Source organism: Bos taurus, chromosome 7, assembly GCF_002263795.3.
Source record: "Bos taurus isolate L1 Dominette 01449 registration number 42190680 breed Hereford chromosome 7, ARS-UCD2.0, whole genome shotgun sequence".
Classification (NCBI taxonomy): domain Eukaryota; kingdom Metazoa; phylum Chordata; class Mammalia; order Artiodactyla; family Bovidae; genus Bos; species Bos taurus.
The window spans coordinates 30,130,016-30,157,643 of record NC_037334.1 but is presented as its reverse complement, the minus strand read 5'-3'; the positions used below and the strand labels follow the sequence as shown (position 1 = coordinate 30,157,643).

The following is a 27,628-nucleotide window of genomic DNA, read 5'->3' as shown; positions in this document are numbered from 1 at the left end:
CCTCACAGTCAGAAACAGGGTACTAAGCAAGAAGAGAAAAATTTTTAAGTTTTCTGAGACCTTAAGTGTGGCTGCTTAAGTAATGTCTTTTTTTTTTTTTTTAAACGTTACTGGAAGTAGTTTCTTATCAGAAAACCAGTGGGGACCTCTATTGTAAGAAGATATAGTGAATGGCTTTTTAGAACATTTCATGGTTTATGGAGTGTGTTCTTGACCATGTCATTTTTACCTCTCTAGTTTTTGTTAACTTTATTTATAAAATTAGAAAGTGGAGTCTATGATATCTAAAGACCTTTCACTTCTAAAATTCTGTGGTGCTATTTTATTTTTGTGGTTGATCATTACATAATTGTAGCGTTTTCATTGAAATCTCTCCACATTCACTATGCAAAGATAATTGCATCTGTGACTCAGAATAGTAAGGGTTTTTAAAATTTCCTTTTATACATTTGTTTTCTATATTATAAGGATGCGATGTTTAACATTTTGGGTTTTTCTTCTTCCATGCATGCCACATGCATTAAATAAATGGCAGTCGACAGACCACAGGGCAGCTTGGGACTCCCAGCAGGCAAATCCCCATCATTTGAGAGCTCACCTTGCAGCAGACAGACATGGTGGCTCGGTACAGGTATTTTCTGATTTTTGCATGAGTGATTATTTCCCAGATTTATACAACTAACCCTTTTTGGAACTCATGGCATGATTTCTTATCCTAATGAAAGACTTGTTGCTGAACTCTCCATAATTCTATTCCTTTGAATTTAACCAAAAGAGAAAAATTAACATGGTCTAGCAAGACCACCTAAGGGATACTAAGATTTTGCCTTTGTTCATTTTTGCAAGCACATGCAACATTATTTAAGTAAGTTGTACTCAGAACAGATTAGAAAAATAAAATGTATTACTTGAACTGTCTGTTAAACTTGATTGTCCAGTAATGAGCTCAGTCTTTTTTAATGCTTTAAGTAATAGAACATTTTTATACCTTATCCTTTCATTACTTTGCTTCCTTTAAACTTAGTTAAGCAGTTATCTAACATTTTCATTCTCAGTCCTTAGAATGTATTTTCTGATTAATTGGTCAAATAAATATGACCCCAGTTTTACAATGACATATTTTGTTTTATTTGGATAAAGTATAACATGGAGAAAATAATTTCAAAGACAGATATTTATAAAACATTTCCCTCTATTTTCTGGATATTAAGAAAAATTTAAAGTTGTCCCTTATTTTTTTGATGTGTTCCTTTTCCCCCCTTTTCTATACGTTTACAGATAGCTACTATATTCTTCCCTTAAATGCCCCCCTAAATTTTAATCTTTTATATATATATTATAAAAATAGGAAAAGATTACTGAGTCTCTTATTTCTTTTAAAAATGTCAGTTTAGATAATCTGAATGCTGGCTTAAAGTAATTGAGATGAGAAATGTTTCCTCAGTCCATTTCAGTGTAAAACCTATTTTTAAATTTTTTTCTCCACATACTTCAACTTGAACAATATTCTGTTATATTTTACCAAATTTATATTTTTTCTTCATATATATTAATCTGAATCTATGCTTGGATTTTATTCTGTCTTGATTTGAACTCTTAAAAAGCCAATTCTTAATTAAATCTTATGAGTTATCATGTTTTTCCCACAGTTAGATTTTAGAGACAGTTTAAATTGTGAAACCAACTTTTATAGAATTTTGTAGTCTGTGGAACTTTCAGTCATGTATTAACAGAAGAATTTGAATAGTGCTGTCAAATTTTGGAGTGAGGGATTCAGAGGCAAGGGAGCCTGAGAGGTAAAACTTTTTTGTGATCTAAATTCATATCATTGGAAAAGTTAATTGAGGAAATTATGTTTAATTTGCATAAACACAAGCTGAATTGTGTATGTATCTGTATACATTTACGTGTTTCTAAGTGTTGTATGTTTTTGTAACGTGTCTTGCTCAGGGTTCAGGGAAATCTATAACAATTAAGATTTGTACCAATGCCACAAATTTATCAGTAGTTTTTTTTTTTTTTTTTTTTCACTTTGTGGAATTCCTAAAGATGGCTCATGGAATTTCTTTGGACTGTCAAAGGGTGAATGAGTTTCATTGTTGGCTAATCATTCCAGTATTTTATTCTATTTTTTCACATATTCTCAAAGATATATTTTAAATCTGCTTATTTCTTATTTCTTTAAAACTTTTCTGCCTTATAAAGATTGCATCTGACTTCATTCTAGTATTTAGTAAGTGATCACTTTACTATTTGGGTAAATACATAAGTGAGTAAAAATTTTTACACTATTTTTCAGTTACTTCCTGAATTAACTTGATATGATGAACATTAAGGTAGTTTTACTGTCATGAAAAATTTGCTAGCAGCGTAGTAAGATCATGCGTGAATCTTGCTCCATCCAAAAATGTTGAATTTATGTATAATTTAAAATTTGAAAAGTTATGACACTGGCATAATTGGACTGATGAAGTAATAGTTTAAAAAGTAATAATAGTGAGAGGAAGTAAAGGTATCTTAATCTGAGCTAATATGATTATTCCAATAATTGAATGCTATATTTTACTTTGAATGAAAGAAGAAGGGAAAGCAGTGTGTTTTTTTCTCATTATTTGATAAAGGGAAGATAGAAAGATCACTTTACTAATACACAAGTATGAGAAGAATTTGCATTGAGGTTCTTTGTTCCGTGGTTGTTGAACCACCTGTCGGACAAAGTTTCAGTCACTGGCTTTGCAGGGTGTGGGAGACCTGGGTTTGATCCCTGGGTTGGGACGATCCCCTGGAGAAGGGAACAGCTACCCACTCCAGTATTCTGGCCTGGAGAATTCCATGGACTGTCCATGGGGTCGCAAAGAGTCGGACATGACTGAGCGACAAAGATCTTACATGGCAATTAAAAAGTTTTCCTCAATAAATACCAAGGGCGTATCATCAAATAGTTTTCAGGAAATACATTTACAAAATAGATAGATTGCTATCTGGTATACGAACACCTCTTGCCTTTTCGACCTACAGAAAAATCCTCACTCACTATTTCATATATGCCTCTTGGAGTCTGTATTTGAACTCCTTATCTTTTCAGAATTATTATATATATATTATAGGTCAGGTATATAGGTTACCAAGTTGATTTAATTGTGGTTAGCTGCATAATTTCAAATTTCGTGCCTTAGATTATTCATCATAACATGGGGATATTAATGATAGCTTTATTCATGGTTTTGTGAGAACTTTTAAAAAAAGTATTTAGTATAGAGTCTGGGACAAAGAAGTACTAAATAGTAGAATTGTCTATTGCTTTGGCAAATTAAGAAGCTTGACTAGTATTTTTATCCATCTCTGAAAAGTGAAGTATAGAGATGTAGCCAAAAGAGTGCATTGTGAAATGGGATTTATCTAATTTTATTCTGTCTCTTCAGTTAATTTACTCATCAGAAAGATAATGCTATCTATTTGATAAACTTTCCCCACTTAAGAGATTGAGAATAATATTCAGATATCGTGAAGTCTGTATTTTCAATCTGTTCTTGGCTTGTATGTGATTTGGAAAATTTCCTAGGGGTACAAGTGTGTCCCCTCCTGCTCCTCTGAGAATCACTGGTAATAAATATGGTTGAGAAGCCTAGAGCTACCATTTTCCGTTTCTTGGCTCTTCATTATTCAGCAAATATATATAAATGTTTACCACGTGTTTGGCACTGTGCTAGTAGGTTCTTTGAATAAAGGAAAGAATAACAGATATGGTGTCTGTCCCTATGGAGCTTTCAGTTAATGGAAAGAGCTAATAAGCAGGTGGTATGATAAGCGGAGGAAGTACAGGGTACTATGAGAATATGTAGGAAAAGCATCTAACTTGGATTTAGCAAGTTAAAGTTTCCGGAAAAAAATATTATTTATACTCTTATTTTTTCACATGTTTTCAAAGTGAAGAATCAGTAGGACTTAGCATTTGAAGAAGGTAGAAGGAAGGGGTTAAGAGAGGAGTGTACCAGGCAGAGAAAAGTGTGTGTAAGATTGTGGAGGAGAGAGTGACAGACTGAGGAATTAAATGCAGTTCTGTCAAGCTATTATGTATTGAGAAATGAGACTGACAGGCAGACAGGAGGGGAATTGTGAAGGACCTGAAAGTTTTGTTATTAAATTTGGGTTTTGGTCTAAGGGTATTGGGTAGGCATAAAGAGAATTAGAAGTAACTTGATTAGATTAGCATTTACAGAGATACTTTTGAGACCAAATGGAAGGGAGACAAGTCTAAGGCAGGGCCACAACTCTCAAAAGTCCACAGTTGAGGAGTGATGATGGGTAGTGGAGATAAAGAGAAACAAAAGGACTTGAAAGATAGAAGATACAATTTAATTGGGTATGAGGGTTGAGGGAAGGGGAGGGGTCAGTAACCCTTTTTGGTAGGTTTCCACCTGGCAAATCAGAATTTCCAAAATGGGGTTTTAAAATGTACCACTGGCAGCAGATAGTACTAGTCTCTAATGCCACTGTGTTGAACTTTTCACTGTAACATCGAGCTCTATGTTAACTAAACATCTGATCTGTAAACGCTGAGAGGTCATGGCAAGCAGAGGGAAGAAGACAGGTGTTAACTACTCAGAGAACTGTTTTACTTGGTGTGGCATACTTTCTGACTGTTGGAAAGCTCTTCTGCTTGTCCAGCCTTTCTTTTTTCATGTAAGGAACCGTGTGACACTGGGGAGAAAGGGCAGAATTGCAAGTGGTGCAGATATGTTTTACAGCCAGGCACTGTTGATGAAATGAAACAATAATATTAATTGTTATAATAAGCAGTCTGATATTTTAGTTATTATCACTTCAGAAATGCAGATACAGGTGATGGTAACAGAAAAAGAATCAGACAAACATATCTTGAAATGATAAAACATATGTGGTTAAAAGTCAGAGGAGTAATAGATGTCATATCTGAGTCAGTTCTCCTTTATGCTAATTGTTAATGCAGGCCTTTTCAAAACATTTCAGATAACCAAGTTTAGTTTTCTTTGTCAAATCTTTGAAAATACTGAGGTCCTAACAAGGAAAAAAAAATTGAGTAACTACAAGAGTCATCTCTTTTATTTTTTTGGGGGGTACTAAAGTCTGGAAAAGAGAGGTTTGTGGAATGAGAGAAGTTACATGCCTTTATTACATAAATAATTTCCAGTTCCTCTTTTTTTTTTTTAGTTTAGTTTAGGAAATCCCTTGTTTAGTTACAATTGGGATAAATCAGCATTACACATTTGTTTTGATACTCTTTTTTTTTCTTTTCTGGCAGTAAAGAAAGATTTTAATAGCTACTATATATAGTAGGGAAGAGAATATAGTGTAAACTGAGCTTGCTCTACCCAAAACAAGAGGCAGGAGACTTTTTGAATGGTTGGGATTTTGTTGACTAAAAAATATATTCGCAATCTAAAAGTTGAGAGTTATGTTTTATTGAGTGGGAATTTTCAGGATGTCAAGCCTGAAGGCAGTATCTTAAGTAACTCTAAGAACTGCTCCGAGAAGGGGAGGGGGAGAGCTAGGATATGATATATAGGAGTTTTGCAGCAAAGGGCTGGTAGTCTGAACATTGAAAGTGAAGTCGCTCAGTCATGTCTGACTCTTTGCGACCCCATTGACTATAGCCTGCCAATCTCCTCTGTCCATGGAATTCTCCAGGCAAGAATACTGAAGTGGGCTGCCATTCCCTTCTCTAGGGGATCTTCCTGACCCAGGAATTGATCCCGGGTCTACTGCATTGCACGCAGATTCTTTATTGTCTGAGTCACCAGGAAATGAAAGACAAACAGATATCTCATGTTAAGGAATTTAACACTTTTCCAGTGTCATTTGCAGTAACATCTTGCAAGACTGGAGTACTCAAAGAATCTATTAGTCTAAGTGAATATTAGATCACTCAGAGATTGAATAGAGAATCCATTTTGGTTTTTCTTTGGTGAAAGTCACTGAGAAAATCACTGGGCCTTTGGGTCATCAGTTGGAATATTAATTATATTTCTGTAGCTTTTAGAATATGTTAGAAAGCTGGTTTCATACAGTCATGTTGAACCTTTTAACTGTATCTCTTTTACTAGTGTGCTTTCTTATAGATGCCTCTAGAAAAAGCTGAGTGTCTTAAGTGAAATATATGTTTTTTTAGTATTTCTAATATATTTTTTTGATTAGATGATTTAATTCATTAATATAGTGTGCTTCTACTGAGCATTTGATAACATGCTCACAAAACTTCAAATAGAAATTAGGAAGATAGTAGTATAACGAATTTGAATTCATTCTATACGGAAAGTAAATTAATTGGCATTTTAACATCCTTCAGTTGTCTTTGTACTCGTCTATGATAATGATTTCTTTGGAATTAGACGGGGCAGGCAGGTGTTAAATGAGCCATTATTTTTCGCCCTCGCTTAGCTACAGGCTTTTTGCCCACTGCCTCCCATTTAACTCTGATATTGTGAGAGTAAAACGGTAACCTAGTTACTTTTTTTTTAAACCTCTTAAAATGAGAATTACACTAAGTTTCTTATCAAGTGGGAATAACAGTGAAAATTTCTTTAAGAACAAGAACAGCAACAACAAAAATCCTATAAAATAGCTGAATTTTCTTTTGAAATGTCAAACCTCAAAGCATTTGTGATTTTTAGATTTGTTGTTGTTCAGTCGCTCTGTCATGTCTGACTCTTTGCAACCCCATGGACTGCAGCACGCCAGGCTCTATCCTCCACTATCTCCTGGTGTTTGCTCAAACTCATGTGCATTGAGTTGGTGATGCCATCCAACCATCTCATCCTCTGAAGAAACTAGCCTGATAAACACTAATATTGCAGAGATTCTTATGTTCTAGTTTGAATTATTCTAGAAAAGTCACTTAAGTGGAATCATTCCTCAAAATTTGGCTTACAAAAATAATTTTTGTTTGATCCATTGCCTTTGGTTTCCAAGAAGATATTGACACAGTTTATAATATCATGTCTTTGTTTCTTCTTGTAAAATCTGTTTAGAAAAGACCACTCGTTTCCTTAAGTGGAAACACTTTTAATGCCTGATTCACTCTTAGGTCGTTGCTGTTAAGTGGGTCAGCTTAACAGAACTCTGTTACCACATTGATTGTGTTCTGGCCCTGGGCTATTGGCTTTTACTCAGAGGGTTAGGGAATCTGGGGAGCCCAGGAAAAATTACATTAAAATTTTTATAAAGTCAGATGTTAACTTCTTTTTAATCCGGTTCTGATCAACCATGTAGAATGAAATTTGAAGCATTTCACTAAAATAAAATTTATTGAAGTCTGATATAACTTTGTGATGAAATTATATGAAGTGAAGTAAATCACATTATATAATTATAATGCATGTATAGGTACTGTTGCTGGAAATTTAGAGTACTAGAGTTTCAAATTTTCATTTTTGCTGCTTAAGAACGGGAAGACACATCAGAGGAACTGCCTATAAGTTGATGGGGTAAGGAGTGTCCTTCCAACTATGTAGGGCCATTGAACAAAAAGGGATGGGGAAGAAACCTGTTGACTATCATGTTAAGGAAATAAAAATGGAAATAGTTCATTGAACTGTTAGTTATCTACTACATGCAAGGCACTCTGCTAGTTAAAAGTGATGGAGAATAGAAAAGTATGGGATAAGAATTCTGCTTTTTAGCTTCTTTCCAGTTCAAGGTAGAGGCTCTGACATTTTAAAAATAAAGAAGCCAATTATATTCAATAATTAGAACAAATAAGTATCTTTTCACATTTTCAGAAAGAGAGAAAATTGGCACAGTACCACAGAGCTCAAAGTATGACAGAAAGGAGGAAGCAGGTGCCCCAGAAGCTGAGAGGGTGACTTAGGAATATTCCTCCCATTGAATTGCCTCTAAAGAGGATCAAGGCAGCTGTGTGTTTTCAGCTGAAGGAACAAATGCAGTGCTCATTTCTTAAGTACTTGTTCCATATAGGCTATAGGAAATTGAACTTGTATAAATCATGACCTAGTCTAGATACATTGATTGATTTCTGGTTATCTAGCTTGAGCTGCAGGGAGAGGGCCTATTTCCCTACACTGACTATTAAGTCTACAAGGACAGAGATGTTTTTCTGCATTGTTTACTGTGGTATTCCAAGTTCCTAGAACGGTGCTTGGCGTAATGTTGTCTTTTCGAACTTAAACTTTTTATGTATAATTTTATCTAATGTTTTTGGCTGTGCTGGGTCTTTGTTGTACACGGGTACAACAGTGGTTGCAGCACACGGGCTCAATAGTCGCAGCTCGCAGGCTCTAGAGCACAAACTGAATAGTTGTGGCGCATGGGATTAGTTGCTCAACAGCATGTGGGAGTTTCCTGGGATCAAGGACTGGACCCATATCTCCTGCTTTGGCAGGTGGATTCTTTACCACTGAGCCACCACGGAAGCCTGGGATTTAAGTTTTAGAAATACCGGCCTCTGTAAATGGAAGTGTTAAGTCTACTAGTCACCTGTCAGCTCTGATACTTAGACTTTTGTTACATCATAAAGAGATCATGTAGAGAAAGCATCAAAAATGATTTTGAGATTTTTGAGCCTGGAGGTCTGGGAAGTGGGTAGGGCTTTAGTAAAAGTAGGGGCTATAGGAAATGTAACAGATTTAAGAAGGAATATGATAAATTTGGTTTTAGAAATAACAAGGTGCCAAACTTGATCTAGCTAACTAACCATGTAGATGAGCAGTTAGGCTTGGGGAATCCTTTTTGTAAAGGTAATAGTTGAAGCCATTGTTTAGGTTAGACTGATGGTAATAATGATGGCCACCATTTGTTGAACTCTTACTATATGCCAGTCACTGTATTTTATATATTAACTTTATTTCCTATTCATATCAACCTTATTAAACAGATAACTTCTGTTTCCAATTTCATAGTTGAGAATACTGAGGTTTAGCAAGGTAAGGTGTCTTCCCAGAGTCACATAAGTGGTAAGTGGTAGAACTAGGTTTTGTATCTAGCTCTGTCTCACTTCAAAGTCATTAGCTGGTGCCAAGTGATAGAGAGATGTACAGGCAAATGAAGACTGAGCAAAGACTACTAACATACCTTTTAGGAACTATTGGTAACCTTCAAGAAAAACCTCAATTTGAGTTCTGATATAGGGTCAGAGTATAGATTGGGAGGAGTTAAGGAATAAATGGGGAATTTTATAAAAATATAAATGGTAAATTAAGATGATTGTTTTTTATTAAGTTTAGAGGAAAACAAGAGATAGGACAGTAGAGAGACTTTGTTGGACCAAGAGAATTTGGGAGTGTTATGATTTTTATCTTGCTTCAAGCTTTCATATATGCATGCATATATTCATTTATTCCAACAAATATTTATTGAGTGCCTTTTTTGTGCCACATTGAGGTGAGGAGATCTCTCAGGAAATAACAGAAGGCTCTTGCTGTTATGGAGCTTAATTTTAATAGAATTTGGGGTGGGTGTTAAGAAACTGATCAATCAGTCAATCAGAAAAACATCAATATTGATAAATGCTATACAAAGAATTACAAATGAAGTATAACATATAAGAGTGTTTCTGCATAAAAGTTCTAGATTATATGTTGAAAAAAAATCCTATTCTCTGAGAATCTGAAAGACAAGAAAATAGCCACTAAGCAAGAAGAGAATTCCAGGGAGTAAGAAAAGATAATGCCAAGGCCTTAGGTGGAAATAAGCTTGATGTTGGATGGAGGCTAGTGAAGAAAGGGAAAGTGCTATGAGATCAAAGGGGTAGACAGGATTGAGATCTTGTGGGGCTTTGTAAATTGGAGTAAAGAATATAGATCTTTATTTCAAATGAAACCATAAAGTTGACATTATAAGAGTTTTAAGCAGAGAGTTATGTGTTACCTAATTTACATCTTAAAGGAACATCTTGGTGGTTGTGTGGACAATCCATTAATGGGCGGTAGATACAAATAAAAGCTGACCAGTTGATCAGTTTTTGCTCTACTTCATTCAAGAGTGCTTTGGACCATTATCTCTTGGTTTTAGTAGTCTTAAGAGTGGGGAGGACCCAGTTAGGTTTGGGGTTTGTGTCAGGGAGGATTTAACATAATCTGCTGATGGTTTATGTCAAAGAGAGGAATCACAGTGATGCCTAGATTTAGGGCTTGAAAAACTGGGTGAATGAATGGACAAATGAGGGGGAGACCTGAGCGTGATTACCAAATGAAACGGAGGGTCTGTTGGAAGGACAGTATTAAAGTTTCCAAAGCAAATAATTCATGATGTAGCAGAGTACCAAAGGAGCTGGGTACCCAAAAGGGAACTGATTGCATTAGCCTTAAAAACCAGAGGATAGCAGACAGGACAGAAATTTCAAGATGACCAGGAAGTAAGTTGAAAAGCAAGTGTTGAATGACTTTATCTTTAATGTAGACCTGTTAGTATATTTAGTTATGAACAACTACATACTAATTGTTTTGTGGTCTTCATATTAACTTTCTAATTTAAATACTTTATGTTTATCATTGTATAACTTATTGCTTTTTGTGTGTGTGTGTGTATATATATATATATATTTTTTTTTTTTTCTCTTTTGCAGGTTGTAAGTTCTACAAATGGAGAATTAAACACAGATGACCCTACTGCAGGACGTTCAAATGCACCCATCACAGCCCCTACAGAAGTAGAGGTGATGGATGAAACCAAGTATGTATTGGTTTTGCTTGATTTAGTCACTTTTTTCCTTAAACTGTGCATGTTTGAGACTTACAGTCATGTGCAATTATTTAAGGAATTTTTTTTCAAGGAGTAGGTGCATGCAAAACAAATTGGTATATTTAATTGTTTTAACCACTAAGTTTTAAATAGTGCTATTTCAGTAAATGTTTTAATAATATAAAAATAGTTATTTAAGAACTGTGCTCAGATTCTTATTTAGAGTTAACAGCATGTTTTTAGCTTATTAGTTTTAGGAATGTTGATGCATGAAAATTACTACTATACTTTAGAGGCATATTTTTTTCTGTAAACATAAAAATATTAATTTTGTGGTATACTGCATGTATTAATACTAGTTTTAAATTAGTTGTTTGTTGTTAAAATTATAATTCTGCTTGGAAAAAAATTAAGCATGAAAACAATTTGATAATTTCAGTGTGGGCAGTTTCTGATGATATCTCTCTCTCTCTTTTTCCTTCTATTTTTTTTGTGTTTAGCTGCCAGAAAGTGTTGAACATGTGGTGAGTTCTCAAGTGTAGGCAGGCAGAAATAGCTCCGTTGACTATAATCTCAAAGATTTAGCACCAGTTTGTGTCTTTAAAAACAAACTTTTCAACATAGAAATTATAATTGGTAAAAGTCATACAAAAGTCTTTAATATCATTTACATTAACTCTGAAAAGCAAGAAATAATTGAGGAGCTCTTTTGCCTGCTGCAGCTTTTTTGTTTCAAGTGACACAGATGAAACATTTGGGGGCACTTTTTATTGAGTAGATGATACACCAGTCTTGCTTGTGCTTGTGCATTTGTTTTGTAACACAATGCATTATTTGCTTTTAAAAGAGGCAAGTTTTTGAGTCAAACTTTTTTTCCTATTTGTAGTTGTTAAATACACCTAGCAATAACATCACTAAACCAGTACTTCACTTGCTAATTATATTGCCGTTAAATACACATACTATGCATTATTAAATTTCATGATAAACTATAGTAAGAGAGTGTTATGAAAAATCCTCATCTAAATAGTAACTGCTAAATACAGATATTATGAAAAATAATATTCTTATCTGTTGCAGTAATACTGAATTTAAACTATTTATTGACACTTGCCTTTAGTTATAACGCTGTGTTTAAAATGCTTCCTTCGATTTTAGGACAAATTTACCCCAAGCCTTGGGGTAAATAACGAAAGTTGTTTAGATTAGTAAATTGTGTAACATTCTACTCATGTCTAAAAGGAACCTTATATAATTTTTAAGACAATGTTCATTTATTGACTGCAAGATGAGGAAACTTTTGTGGATATTTCTGTTTAAGAGAGTAATGAGCAAGTGTTCCTTTTAACCAGTTTGACTGTGGAATTTATTCATAGCCAGTGTGACTTAGTTTTGGTGGATTTCAGGATATAATCAGTCAGCTACATACTTCTGTATTCTTATGTCAAAAGTAAAAAACAGTTACATGTGCTGGTGCAATCCCAAGCACAATTATAAAAGGGGATGACGTAAGGCAGATAGTAACGCACATGGCCTTTGCAAAGAAACGTAAGTTGTAGAAACCTACTTCTGCCACTGTTTGTTTCCTTCTTCAAGCTTGTTTCTTTTCCTGTAAAATGAGGCTAATAATATCTACCTCGTGGGCTGTTGAAAAAATTAAATGTACTAAAGCGCTGGTATTTTGTCTGGCACATGGCGTGGCAGGTACTCACTTGCCATTATCACCCCTTCTGTTTCTCTACTCGCTGCCAGTGACCTCGTTCATCTTGCCAGGCTTGTGCTTCTTCCATCAACATTCTCTATTTTTACTTCCACACCCAGATTCGTCACCGAAACCGGCCATTCTGTGTTCTCATCCTCCTAGAGATCTACTTTCCGCCAAATCTATTGCATTTTTTCCATGTATTCATTCAGCGTTTACACTGCTTGGATTTCAGAACTAATGATACTATCCTTGCTTTTATGAAGCTCACTCTTCAGCAGGGATAATTGCAGCTGTATTACCATTTATCAGTGTATGATAAATATTGTGAAAAAGGTCCTGTTAGAGTTGTTTGACAGGATGGTCAGAGAATGCTTTGTGGAGGGGGCTTTGAAGAATGGGTAGTAATTTATTTAGTTGAGATGGGTGTGAGTGTGTATGTTTATGGTTTGGGTTTCTATCTGTAGGTGTTGGAAGATAAGAAAAAAGGAAGTGGTGGGGAGGGGTGGGAGACTCTTTCTGAAGGGAGGTTCTCTTTTGCATAGAGCAGCAAGTCCAGATCACTTGGCATGGCACCAGGCCCTTCATGGTTGCTCTGGTCTGTCTTTCCCAGCCTCATTTTCCATTCTGAATTCTGTGTTCCATTAGTTTTTTAAGTCTGTCATTGATATGTTATTCTCTTTCTCTATCTCCCACCTTTTAAAACTTCTTGAAGTGAAAGTGAAAGTTGCTCAGCTGTGTCCAACTCTGCGAGCCCATGGGCTATACAGTCCTTGGAATTCTCCAGGCCAGAATACCGGAGTGGGCAGCCTTTGCCTTCTCCAGGAGATCTTCCCAACTCAGGGATCAAACCCAGGTCTCCCACATTGCAGGCTCTTCACCAGCTGAGCCGCAAGGGAAGCCCAAGAATACTGGAGTGAGTAGCCTGTCCCTTCTCCAGGGGATCTTCCTGACCCAGGAATTGAACAACCAGGGTCTGCTGCATTGCAGGCGGATTCTTTACCAACTGAGCTATCAGGATTTCTTAAAAACCAGGCCTTTTTTTTGGTAAGATCCGCAAAGCCTCAATAAATTATTACTAAATGATTGACTGCATAATGTAGTGTATCTATGCAATGTACTATAAGTTGACAATATAAAAAAATAAAATTGAAAACATGATGCAATGTGACATAAACCAGACATAAAAGGCTATACATTATAAGGTCCATTTATGTAAAATGTCCAGAATTAGCAAATATACAGAGACAGAAAATAGTGAAGGCCTGGAACAGAGAAGAGGAATAGAGGAGTGACTGCTGATAGGTTATGTGGTTTCTTTATGGAGTGCAGACAGTATTTTGAACTTAGATAGCGGTGAGAGCTGAAAAATCCCTTGACTATATTAAAAAAAAATTGTATTATATGTTTTAAAAAGGTGAATTTAATGGTATGTGAATTATATCTGAATACAGCAGTTTCTTTAGAAAAATTGATAGCAGTCCATGAGTTCAGTGTAGCTTTTTTATTCCATATGGGTTACAGAAATTCTCAGAACTTCCTAAACTGTTCATTAGTTGGAAATTCTTTTTAAACACACAACATTTTGTCCTGTCTTTGATCAAGGTTATTTTAATGTTCCTACAGCCTTATTATTGTATTCCTTATACCCTCTTAGTCTGTGATTAAGAAATGTGAGCATAATTTCTTTTCCAAAGTTGGGGCTAATGCTTCTCTTCTCTTTTCCACAATTTTCTGGGTAGCTAGGGACTGGCCTAGAATTCTTTTTCAGAATCTGTTTGCTACTTCCTTCTTTTCTTCTTACCTGTGATTGGCAGAGGTCTTTCTTACCCCATCTCATAAACTGAAATGTATTCTACAACAAATATTTTAGAATCTCAAGTTTATGTAAATGTATGATTTCCAAATGATGGAAAATAATCTCTTCCCCCAAGACAAAGTGGCTCCTTCAATAGTAATGAGATTTTGCCCCCCCCCCCCCCTTTTTTTTAACTGTAGTGGAGACTTTTTTTAAACAGGTGATCGAAATGACAGCAGCCTCATCATTTCTTCCAGGAATTTAGGAGACTAAGGCTTCAAGTTTAGTTACTGAGTTTTGAAATATTATGAATTCATCTTTTTTCCTTTGTTTCTCTGTTTCTCTGCGCCATCTCCCCACCCCCCATTTTCTGTCATTTACTGAATAGTTGTTGTGTGTATGGTGATACGATGATTATGAAGCTAAGTCAGGACCCTGTTGTTCCATTAGAGAAAGTAGTAAGTACACCAGCAACTTTCATGTAGAGTGGTTCTCAAACCTGGCTTGATATCACAATCATCGGGGCAGTTTTAAAAATATGCCAGTACTTAGGCTGTGCATTCTCAGTAGTGGTGGGGTCTGGTTACCAGTATTTTTTAAATGCTTTTAAGCTGATTTTAAGGAATAACCAGGATTGAGAATCACCGATATAAAACAAGGTGTTATAGGGTTAACACTATGGAGTTCAGAGACTGGGTGTGCATTTCCAGCTGAAGATCATAGAGATCTTTGTGGGTAAGGATACATTTGCCGAAGTTCAGAGATGAATGTGATTTGAAAAGGGGAATGGGGGTCAGAGAGAAGAGATTGCGTAACAACGTGAAGCAAGGAAAGAATGGGTAAGTGTGAGTAGTGACCCGTGCAAGTAGAGTATGATTATATTAATGGGAACTGAGACAGGCTGAGTGTCTAATCTCAAAAGGTTTTAGTAACAAGGTTTAAAAAAAAAAAAAATTGGACATTATCTTTCTTAGCCCAAGAAAGCACACTGTGGGTTTTAAGCCAAGAAATGGTATAATCAGATTGAACCTTAAGAAAATTATTTTGGTGCCAGTTTTGAGGCTTATGTCACTTCCTGGGCTTCAGGAAATCTCCCTTCCCTCCTTCCTGCCCTCTTTTCCTTCCTTCCTTCTAAGATACAGGCTGTCTGGGAAAGGAAGCCTAATGTAGGATGAGAGTGAGAGGAGAGTAGAAATACATTGGGACCAAATTTTTAAAACTGATGCCTTAGGACAGTGGAGAACCATTGCTGAGATTTAAGAAGAAAGGGCATGGCCATATTTATGATGAGGGAAGTTTGGATGGCAGATTGGAGAGAGGTGAGTCTTACATGAAAGTCAGTTAAAAGGCTCTTAGCAGTGATGGAGGCAGTTGAAGGTATAAACTAAACCAGCATAAGAGGGTGGGCAAATTGTGAAAGTCATTTCAGGTTTGTGATACTTGCTGCGTGGGGATGGAAAGGAAGAAAGTGAAGGTGCAGTTGCTTTGTTAGAGTGGCTACATACATGATCTTGCTCTCTGATCTAAACCCCACTTGTCTAACCAAATAGTTTCTCATTTTTATCATTGAGAAAGCTAGAGAAATGAAATTACATTTCAAGTATAAGTTTTAAGGGGAAAAAAATCCTTTGGCAGTGAATTAAAGTTCAGATGTCATGAAAGATACCTCCTATATCCTCTTCAACCAGCGGAGGATAGGCTAGGTTCTGGGGTCCTAAGTGCAGAGGGTCTGGCAGGTACCAACAGTCCCTCAACTGGATACTGACGAGCCAGTGAGTTACAGGGGCAGATAAGCACTTCAGATCCAGACGGAGGAATGTGCTTCAGTTTCTGGGTAGACTTTTGAGAAGAAAGTTTTTGACAGAGATCCAGGAAGACAAGCCATGTTTTACAAGAAGAAAAAGGCAGTCAGTAATGGGGAAATGGTGGTGTGATGTCAGTAGCAAAATCTTGGTTGTTCCCATCTATGTTTTCTACAGAGTTTAGGACTTTGATCCACTATCATTTCTTATTTCCTATGTAAACAGTATGTGAAGCAACAGTGTTCATCAGAAATAGAACTTAATGTTTATTCCCAAAGGATTTAAGAGTAGCGTTGTTGCTTCAAAGATTCTAGGCTAGCCTTCTGAATGATCTGGTCAGAAGCGTGACTTTGACTTTTGAGAACATTTTGGCTCACTGGAACCATACAAGGGATAATCAAGAAAGAGCTGAGAAAAATAGAATCATTGACAGGAACATGATTTAATTGTCTGCACAGCCTAAATCTTTTCCCAGGGTAGTTGTCAGTCTCGATCTGAGGAGATTGAGGTATGAGGTATGCATATGAGATTGCATATGAGGTATGAATGAATGGATAAGAAAATGTAGTCACTGAACAACAGGAGAGAAAATGTCTTTGAAAATTTTTGAAAATATAAGTTATATTCTAAGACCAAATAATTGGACTTATTGATAGAATAACTTGGTCATATCATCTGTGAAAATTTCTATATGTGCTAATTCCTGGAATCTTTGCTATCATTACAATTACTATTTCCGATAACTACCCTCTATACCCCCCCCTTCAGCTGTACCAAGTTAAAATTATATGGTTTCATTTTATGCATTTGGCCTGCTCTCATGTAAATTGATGACATGGTGTCCACTCGGTGTCTCTAGCGCTCAGCTCCTTGCATCCAGGACAAGTCCTCATTGGAAATGGAGATGTAGGAAGTTGGCCTGGTAGTTGAATCTGGAAAGCAGTGCTTCTTGCGATTCAGATTCCTTTATTAATTTAATTCCTTTATTGACCATTTATTTCCAGAAAAGTTTCCATGGGCACTGAGATCTATATTTTGTAATATTTCACTAGAGTTTGTGACCTAAGGCTAAGAGCTTTGGCTTTAAAACATGGTTTAGGATTTTGACCAGGTTCTTACTTTAGAAGTTAGCTCCATTTATGAGGCAAAAATTTGATTTATTCAGTAGATATTAAAAGTACCAACTTTGTGTCCATTTGTGGAATGTATCATGATCAGGACCTTGGGAAATTTAAGGTTTTTGTTATTCAGTCACCAAGTCATCTCCAGCTCTTTGAAACCCCATTGACTGCAGCACAGCAAGCTCTTCTGTTCTTCACTATCTCCTGGAGTTACTCAAATTCATATCCATTGAGTTGGTGATACTATCTAAACATCTCATCCTCTGCCACCCTCTTCTCCTTTTGCCTTCAGTCTTTCCCAGCATCAGGTTCTTTTCCAGTGAGTCGGCTTTTCACATCAGGTGGCCAAAGTACTGGAGCGTTAGCATCCATCCTTCCAATGAATATTCAGGTTGATTACCTTAAAGATTGACTGGTTTGTTCTCCTTGCTGTCCAAGGGACTCTTAAGCATCTTCTGTAGTACCACAATTCGAAAGCATCAGTTCTTCAGTACTCAGCCTTCTTTATGGTCCAACTGTTATATCCTTACATGACTACTGGAAAAACCACATGCGGTCTAAGTTTGTCATAGCTTTCCTTCCAAGGAGCAAGCATCTTTTAATTTTGTGGTTGCAGTCACTGTCTGCAGTGATTTTGGAGCCCAAGAAAATAAAATCTGTCACTGTTTCCACTTTCCCCCCATCTATTTGCCTTGAAGTGATGGGACCAGATGCCATGATCTTAACTTTTTTGATGTTGAGTTTTAAGGCAGCTTTTTCACTCTCCTCTTTCACCGTCATGAAGAGGCTTCTTAGTTTCTCTTCATTGTCTGCCTTTAGAGTGGTGTCATCTATGTATCTGAGGCTGTTGTCATTTCTCCTGGCAGTCTTGATTCCTGCTTGTGATTCATCCAGTCCAGCATTTCCCAAGATGTACTCTGCATATAAGTTGAATAAGCAAGGTGACAGTGTACAGTCTTGAGGTACTCCTATCCCAGTTGTGAACCAGTCTATCGTTCCATGTCCATTTCTAATTATTGCTTCTTGTCCCGTAATCAGATTTCTCAGGAGACAGGTAAGGTGGTCTGGTGTTCTCATCTCTTTAAGAATTTTCCACAGTTTGTGTGATGTATACAGTTAAAGGCTTTAGTGTAACAGAAGTAGAGGTTTTTTTTAGAAATCTCTTGCTTTTTCTATGATCCAACAAATGTTGACAATTTGATCTCTGGTTACTCTGCCTTTTCTAAACCCAGCTTGTATATTTCCGAGTTCTCTGTTCACATACTGCTGAAGCCTAGCTTGAAGGATTTTAAGCATTATCTTACTAGCGTGTGAAATTAGCACAATTGTCTGGTAGTTTGAACATTCTTTGACATTGCCCTTCTTTGGGATTGGAATGAAAAGTGACCTTTTCTAGTCTTATGGCCACTGCTGAGTTTTCCAAATTTGCAGGCATAGTGAATGCAGCGCTTTCACAGCATCATCTTTTAGGATTTGAAATAGCTCAGCTGGAATTCCATCACCTCCACTAGCTTGGTTTGTAATAATGATTCCTAAGGTCCAGTTGACTTCACACTGTAGGATGTATGGTTCTAGGTGAGTGACCACACCTTTGTGGTTATCTGGTCATTAAGACCTTTTTTTGTATACTTCTTCTTTGTCTTCTTGCCTCCTCTTCTTAATCTTTTCTGCTTCTGTTAGGTCCTTGCCATTTCTGTCCTTTATTGTGCCCATCCTTGGCATGAAGTGTTTCCTTTATATCTCCAATTTTCTTGATGAGATTTCCAGTTTTTCCCATTCTATTGTTTTTCTCTATTTCTTTGCCTTGTTCATTTCAGGAGGCCTTTTTTACCTCTCCTTGTTATTCTCTGGAATTCTGCATTCATTTGGGTATCTTTCCCTTTCTTTCCCTTACCTTTTGCTTCTCTTCTTTCCTCAGACATTTCCTCAGACATTCCTCAGTAAAGCCTCCTCAGACAGTCTCTTTGCCTTCTTGCATTTCTTTGGGATGGTTTTGGTTACTTCCTCCTATACTGTGTTACAAACTTCCATCCATAATTCTTCAGGTACTCTGTCTACCAGATCTAATCCCTTGAATTTATTTGTCACTTCCACTGTATAATCATAAGAGATTTGATTTAGGTCATATCTGAATGGCCTAGTGGTTTTCCCTACTTTCTTCAATTAAGCTTGAATTTTGCCATAAGGAGCTCATGATCTGAGCCACAGTCAGCTCTAGGTCTTGTTTTTGCTGACTGAATAGAGCTTCTCTATCTTCAGCTGCAAAGAATAACAATCAGTCTGATTTTGATATTGACCATTTGGTGATGTCCATGTGTAGAGTCATCTCTTGTGTTGTTGGAAGAGAGTGTTTCTTATGACCAGTGTGTTCTCTTGACAGAACTCTGTTAGCCTTTACCCTGTTTGATTTTGTACTTCAGGGCCAAACTTGCCTGTTACTCCAGGTATCTCTTGAATTCCTACTTTTGCATTCCAATCCCTGGTGACGAAATGACATCCTTTTTGGTGTTAATACTAGAAGGTCTTGGAGGTTCTCGTAGAACCTTTCAGCTTCAGCTTCTTCGGCATTGGTGATTGAGGCATCAGATCAGATCAGATCAGATCAGTCGCTCAGTTGTGTCCGACTCTTTGCAACCCCATGAATCGCAGCACGCCAGGCCTCCCTGTCCATCACCAACTCCCAGAGTTCACTGACTCACATCCATCGAGTCAGTGATGCAATCCAGCCATCTCATCCTCTGTCGTCCCCTTCTCCTCCTGCCCCCAATCCCTCCCAGCATCAGAGTCTTTTCCAGTGAGTCAACACTTCGCATGAGGTGGCCAAAATACTGGGGTTTCAGCTTTAGCATCCTTCCTTCCAAAGAAATCCCAGGGCTGATCTCCTTCAGAAAGGGCTGGTTGGATCTCCTTGCAGTCCAAGGGACTCTCAAGAGTCTTCTCCAACACCACAGTTCAAAAGCATCAATTCTTCGGCGCTCAGCCTTCTTCACAGTCCAACTCGCACATCCGTACATGACCACAGGAAAAACCCTAGCCTGGACTAGACGGACCTTTGTTGGCAAAGTAATGTCTCTGCTTTTGAATATGCTATCTAGGTTGGTCATAACTTTCCTTCCAAGGAGTAAGCGTCTTTTAATTTCATGGCTGCAGTCACCATCTGCAGTGATTTTGGAGCCCAGAAAAATAAAGTCTGACACTGTTTCCCCATCTATTTCCCATGAAGTGATGGGACCAGAAGCCATGATCTTCATTTTCTGAATGCTGAGCTTTAAGACAACTTTTTCACTCTCCACTTTCACTTTCATCAAGAGGCTTTTTAGTTCCTCTTCACTTTCTGCCATAAGGGTGGTGTCATCTGCATATCTGAGGTTATTGATATTTCTCCCGGCAATCTTGATTCCAGTTTGTGTTTCTTCCAGTCCAGCATTTCTCATGATGTACTCTGCATATAAGTTAAATATACAGCCTTGACGAACTCCTTTTCCTATTTGGAACCAGTCTGTTGTTCCATGTCCAGTCCTAACTGTTGCTTCCTGACCTGCATACAGGTTTCTCAAGAGGCAGATCAGGTGGTCTGGTATTCCCATCTCTTTCAGAATTTTCCACAGTTTATTGTGATCCACACAGTCAAAGGCTTTGGCATAGTCAATAAAGCAGAAATAGAGGTTTTTCTGGAACTCTCTTGCTTTTTCTATGATCCAGCGGATGTTGGCAATTTGATCTCTGGTTCCTCTGCCTTTTCTAAAACCAGCTTGAACATCAGGAAGTTCACAGTTCACATATTGCTGAAGCCTGGCTTGGAGAATTTTGAGCATTACTTTACTAGCATGTGAGATGAGTGCAACTGTGCGGTAGTTTGAGCATTCTTTGGCATTGCCTTTCTTTGGGATTGGAATGAAAACTGACCTTTTCCAGTCCTGTGGCCACTGCTGAGTTTTCCAAATTTGCTGGCATATTGAGTGCAGCACTTTCACAGCATCATCTTTCAGGATTTGGAATAGCTCAACTGGAATTCCATCACCTCCACTAGCTTTGTTCATAGTGATGCTTTCTAAGGCCCACTTGACTTCACATTCCAGGATGTCTGGCTCTAGGTCAGTGATCACACCATCGTGATTATCTGGGCCGTGAAGATCTTTTTTGTATAGTTCTTCTGTGTATTCTTGCCATCTCTTCTTAATATCTTCTGCTTCTGTTAGGTCCATACCATTTCTGTCCTTTATTGAGGTCATCTTTGCATGAAATGTTCCTTTGGTATCTCTGATTTTCTTGAAGAGATCCCTAGTCTTTCCCATTCTGTTGTTTTCCTGTATTTCTTTGCATTGATTGCTGAAGAAGGCTTTCTTATTTCTTCTTGCTATTCTTTGGAACTCTGCATTCAGATGTTTATATCTTTCCTTTTCTCCTTTGCTTTTCGCTTCCCTTCTTTAGACTTGGATTACTTGTTGAATGGTTTGCCTTGGAAATGAGCTGAAATCATTCTGTTGCTTCTGAGATTGCATCCAAGTACTGCCTTTTGAATTCTTTTGTTGATTGTGTGGGCTGCTCCGTTTCTTCTAAGGGATTCTTGCCCACAGTAGTAGGTATAGTGGTCATCTGAATTAAATTTGCCCATTCCCATACATTTTAGTTCATGGATTCCTAAGATGTTGATGTTCACTCTTGACATCTCCTGCTTGACCACGTCCAGTTTGCCTCGATTCATGGACCTAATGTGTCAGGTTCCTGTGAAGAATTCTTTACAGCATCGGACTTTACTGTCCCCAGCAGACACATCCACAGCGGAGTGTCCTTTCCACTTTGGACCAGGCACTTCATTGTTTTGAGAGGTATTAGTAATTGTCCACCACTCTTCCTCAGTAGCATGTTGGACACTTCCAGACCTGGGGGGCTCATCTTCCAGGATCATATATGTTTGCCTTTTCCTACTGTTCATGGTGTTTTTGCAGCAAAAACACTGGAGTGGTTTGTAATTCCTCCTCCAGAAAGTAGACCACAGACAATGTATGTTTTGTCAGAACTTTTCACAAGCCCTTTCACCATGATGAGGCTATGATCCATGAAGGGGAATGTGGAGGTAGATAATAAGCAAATAAATAAAATAAATTAAGATTAGTACTACATACTGAGAGGAAAATTAAACAATCGTGTCAGAGTGGTCTTATGCTAAAAGTGTTTTAGACTGAGTTCTGAGGACAATTGAGATGAGTCCTGATTTATTAATCACTAAGACTATAAATCAGCTGTTTTGGTAGTGACTTTTAGGAAATCAGCTGGAAGCTTAATTTCAATTTCTTCTGTAAATATATCATATTTTGAGAACATCTACGTTCTCTGTATGTGGATGCATTCATATCGGATAAAGCAATGCTGTCCTCTGGTGGTCGTCGGTTTAATAGCATTGCCAGCTGTACTTGGGCAAATCTGTTTCAAGGGTGTACTCTAGTGGGATTTACTTTTAAAAATTGGGTGTCTTTTTTTTAGATTGCTTTGATTTTAAAAGGTCTCTACAGTTATCATGCATTTGAAGATCTTATTTAATCTTAAATAATGCTTACAATAGTTTTCTGTGTTCAACAATACTTACACAATAGAAAGAAAGATTACCTAGGAAATAGGAAGAATTCAACTCTCAGAACTGAAAGCAGGTTAATAATGGTAAAAAAATAAATAAGTCAGACAGTGCGAATTGCTGATACAAGTGTGGAAAATCTGAGCCTTGAACTTGTTTATCAAAACATCTATGAAAGCCCCCTTTCTAAAAGGCTTATTATGTAAACCTTTCAACACTTTTTTAGTAGAAAACTTTTTTAGAAGGACATACTTGGGAATTTGAAAAGACAACCTTATTAAAAATAGTGAACATTGTTAATAAAACTTCATATTAAACAATAAATTTCCATTGACCTATGATCATATTATTTAATCTTCTAAATATTTGGTCTGTTTCTTTTAAATACTGATTTTTTAACATTTGCTGTTTACAATATGGACATTTTCTAACTCTTTAATTGAAGTCTTTCTATTAAAGACTTTCTAAGTCTTTAATTGAAGAGTTCTTTTTAGAATAATGATTTTTTATCTCCTAGTAGTTTTCTTATGATTAAATTTATTTATTTTTAATTGAAGGATAATTGCTTTTCAGTATTGTGTTGGTTTCTGCCAAACATCAACATGAATCAACCATAAGTATTCCTAGTAGTTTTTTGCTTTGCTTTTTTATTTTAGAAAATATATGTAACATATTTGAGAAAGTATTAGGTAGCTAACAGAAAAATTTGACTTTCTCTTCTAAATGTATTGTGCCTGAAGTCTTCTTTTACAGTAGTGTCTCTTTTTAAGACCCTTGATTGAGTAATTTATTTCCATTCTGTCTGGTAGTTATCTCAATAATAATAAAACTCATAAAGACTGATAACACATATTTCTAGTTGAATCTTTATCAGCTGATATATACAGTTTTAAATTAGTTTCATTCCCTAGTCTAGTCGTTATGTGCTATTTGAATGCAATTTAAAAAATTGGTTTTGAATGCTCCATAGTGATTTCTTAATCATGGCATAAATCACAGTAAACGTTGGAATTATTTTTTCTAAACATAATGTGAGCTGAGAGAGTGTGTAATTTAACTGGACAGTGTGGGGCTTTGTTTACATTTATTTCACAGAAATATATAAAAGATACCTAGCCATTATTTCATCTGCAATGATCTTTTGCTGGATAGGACTCCTGAAGCTACATGGTCTCTTTCATGCTTAGCTTGAAAATGTTTCAGTTAATATCCTTTGCAGAAGGTGGGCTGGTAAGAATTAAATGAGTATCTTGGTATAAGGACTTCAGTGGGGCAAAGAAAAGAGCCTCTGTGTATGTGGCACCTGTCATCTTGGTATTTTGATAGATTGACTCTAAGTATGGAAGGGGGAGAAAGCCAGACCTTTATCTGAAGGAACGATAGAGTTTTGGAATACATGTGTGCGTTTGTTTTGTTAGTTGGTAATCAGTGATTCTCGTTTGACTCTCATTTCATACCAGCCTCAGCATATCTCTGCATGTGATGCCTCTTCTCATAATTAGGAGAATTCACTGTGGGAAAAACTAGTACCGTCAGGGATCATATCTAGATTTTGTTCATCTAGGCATGAAAACCAGATATTTCTTTAACAGAATTCAAAAACGGAATCAGTTTTTTATTATGAAACTGAATCACCTTGATTATGTTGTTTTAAATGTTGAGCATAATTTTTACCTTAATTAAGGTAACATGATAAGCTTGACCTTCTTTAACCCCTAAAGAATTAAAAATGCCAATATTAGCGTTTTTATTCTAGTTAATGTATTTTTTTTCTCTCTTCTACTTTGTAAACATGATGGAGAATGTTTGTTGAAGAGTATTTTGGGAATTTCTCTCTTCATTTTTGAAATCTAATTCTTAATGAAAATAAAATCCCCAATATTAGGCTCATTATTGCTGTTCTAACATTGGCTTCCACAATCATATTCCACAATCAGGAAAAAAGAGAAAGATTACATAAGATCAACTTTATATACAGCATACAATTGGCAGAAATTAGTATCTAAAATAGGATGTGGTGGGTCAGTTTGGGGTTCAGAGCTTTATGGCTTTTTAATTAGTCTTGGTGCAGAGCCTTTTCAGTTTAGTGGCTCCTTTTAATATTGCATAGAATGTCTTGCTATTCTAAAAAGGCACATTGATGAAATGATAGTAGTACTTGCCATTATCTCACTAATATATATGCTTCATTGGTGTGTTCACTGTTTGTTGCACCAGCCTATGGCTTTTATGATCACTTACATTAACGCAATAGAGTTCAACCTTATTTTGCAATACCCTAGTATTTTTATAATAAAAGAAGTATTTCTCTCCATCTGCAGGTGCTGCTGTTTTTTCAAACGAAGGAAAAGGAAAACCATACAGCGCCACAAATGACTCTGGACACGGACAGATCATGGGGAGTTACTTACGTGTTCACCTGCTGTCTCGTGATTAAAATCATCTCTGTAGTGACCACATATATTTTCAAAGACTCACTCTTAGAAACGAAAATGTCATACTTTCATACTTCATTTTGTGGTTGTCTTACAGTCTTTTTTTTTTTTTTTTCTTCCTAATTTAACTTTTATGGAAGCTTTAAAGTTTTGTCAAAACATGAGTGCTTTGCCCATCAGTGAATGGAATGGACCAATGAGGTGGTATTGATGACTTACACAGTTCTATAGAACATTTTTAAGAAGCTCTCCTCCAGTTATAGAAAGCAGTACGGTATCTGAAATGTCAACCAGTTATATACCTAACCTGGTTTTCTTTTATAACTTCTGTAAGAGCATAATCAAACAGGAATTTTCTCCCCGGCGGATAAAGCAACAGAGAAAACAGTTGCCCAGATATTTAAAAGAAGTTATCCCTTGAGAAGTTCATTATCTGTGTGACATCTGCATTGATTTCACTGTTACCGATGGTACTGCTATTCATGAATCACGTTAACATTCTCTCTGTGAAATCAAGGTACAGTCACTGCCCAGAGGTACTGAGGAAAAAGCTCTATGGGTTCAGCCGATGGTAGTTGGTAAAATGAATCATAAAATAGCGTGGTTAATACGAGCTCTGCTTTTGTTGCACCACTATGTGAAGTACAGTGTTGCCGAAGTGGCAAAAGCGCTTATTTTTTAAAAATGCGAACTATTTGTGTAATGTAACTTTATGCTTCCAGATAATGATGTATGTTAGACAGCAAGAAATGAATACTTTGAGAAATGAGATATGATGGAGTTTTTGGAGAAATACACTAGGAGAAGGAATAAATGTGAATCTCACCGCATCATATGAGGTTGAAGGAGATCCCACTGAAACCTGCTGCTGAACAACTACATTCTCCTTAAGCAGAAAACTTTGGATGTGCCACGTAATGGTGTCTGTTTATTAATTAGTTGCTCTTTGATTAAAAAGAAGGGCACCCCTCAGCAATAAAACCGGGGTCCCCCTATTGCCATCTGCTCACATTAGTCTCTTGTATTCAACTTTGCTGGTTCTCTGGAATTTTCCTGCTTTTTAGTATAATTTTGATGATTGAAGACTATTTTGGAAACGATGGGTCAGGTGCTTTGTCCCCATAGTCTTTTGAAGTGCCTGCATATGAACAAAGAAACGGTTCTGTTTTAAAAAAATAGGAAACCCATTCCATTTTTCAAGAATGTTTTGTTTTAAGCCATACAGACACAGGTTATACTTTTGTCACATTTTCCTAGCCAGAATTTTCAAGGAGAGTTAAGATAAAAAGACTGGCTAGAAAGATAATTGTGTTGTTCAGATCTCATATTCACCTTTCGTTTATGAAATTGTTACCTACTCCTTCAATGCAGCCCCTTCTTTTTGTCTCTTAAGTGCGTGCCTCTGGGCAAGCTTATTTATTTTTATTGTTTCAAGGTAACATTTAAAATGTGTAATTAAATAAATCTACATTTTTGACTTCCTTATTGCATTTCCAGAAATTTGCTTGTACTTTGTAATTTATTTTCTTATTAGCCAAAAGTTCAGTGTGTTGTTTTTGATGAATTAGGCACCCATATGAATAGTGCAGATCAGGATGTTGTTTGTCATCATCGCTTGGAATCCTATAAATGATCTTTATAAGTTCTTGATTTTAAAGATCTACACTCAGCCTAGAAAACATATACTGTATAATTTGGTCAACAGTTTCCATTTTATATTTGTATACTGTCATGATGTCTTAAACTACAGGAGTTACATACTGAGTTTTTATTTTTGTTTGCTTTGAGCAAGGTAGATGGATGTTTTAGCCATTATAATGTGAAACCACTTCTTTCTTTACAGTATTTGACCAAATTTGTGTGTCTATGATATTTGTAAATACATGCGATATCTGTATTTCTTATCATAAGCCTGTTTAGTTTTATTCTCAGTAGGGTTTTTGGACTGTACAGTGTTTATATGATCTGAACTCCTTATACATAAGAAGGTGTGTATATTAATCCAATTATGGACTTAAAATATTTTAAAAGTATAAATACCCTTATTTGCTGCAAAGACCAGTGTGTAGACATTTGCTTTTTAGCAATATTTTTAAGTGCTCCATTTTAATGCCAAGGAATAAGTCTTTTGGCGACACAAACTGGTCAATAATAGGTAATGCAGGTATGTTCAGGTTAAGCCAACGATGTTTTGCATTTTTATGCTTCTTTTCTGTCAACACTAATGAAGTCAACATTGCCTGAATGTCTGAATAATGAAACACATCCCTGTTTAAAAGTATGTAACTGAAAAAGAAATAAAAAATAAAGGTAGTTTTTTTAAACTTGCTCTTTCCCCTTTCCTCTGATCATGGGTAAAATAATGCCACTCACTAACTGAAGATAGAAATTTTTAAAATTCAGTTTATGTGAATAAATTTAGTATTATGTGAAAAGCAGAGCTGAAGGAACGTTCTTTTGTGTTTTTGATTTTTGTTTTGCTTTGTTGGAACTCTATTGTAAGCAGTATGTAGCTGGGTGTATC

General features: G+C 36.4%; 1 protein-coding gene across 1 annotated transcript in view; it reads left to right on the top strand.

The window, feature by feature from the left end:
* The window catches only part of CSNK1G3 (casein kinase 1 gamma 3), a gene marked incomplete at its 3' end in the record, with an annotated part of 115,984 nt that extends 88,556 nt beyond the window's left edge, over positions 1-27,428 (top strand). Inside the window, 3 exon segments of the mRNA NM_001105329.2 lie at positions 10,559-10,665; positions 11,175-11,198; positions 24,991-27,428. Coding sequence (NP_001098799.2) covers positions 10,559-10,665; positions 11,175-11,198; positions 24,991-25,045 — 186 coding nt within the window.
* Positions 27,429-27,628: the final 200 nt, after the last annotated feature.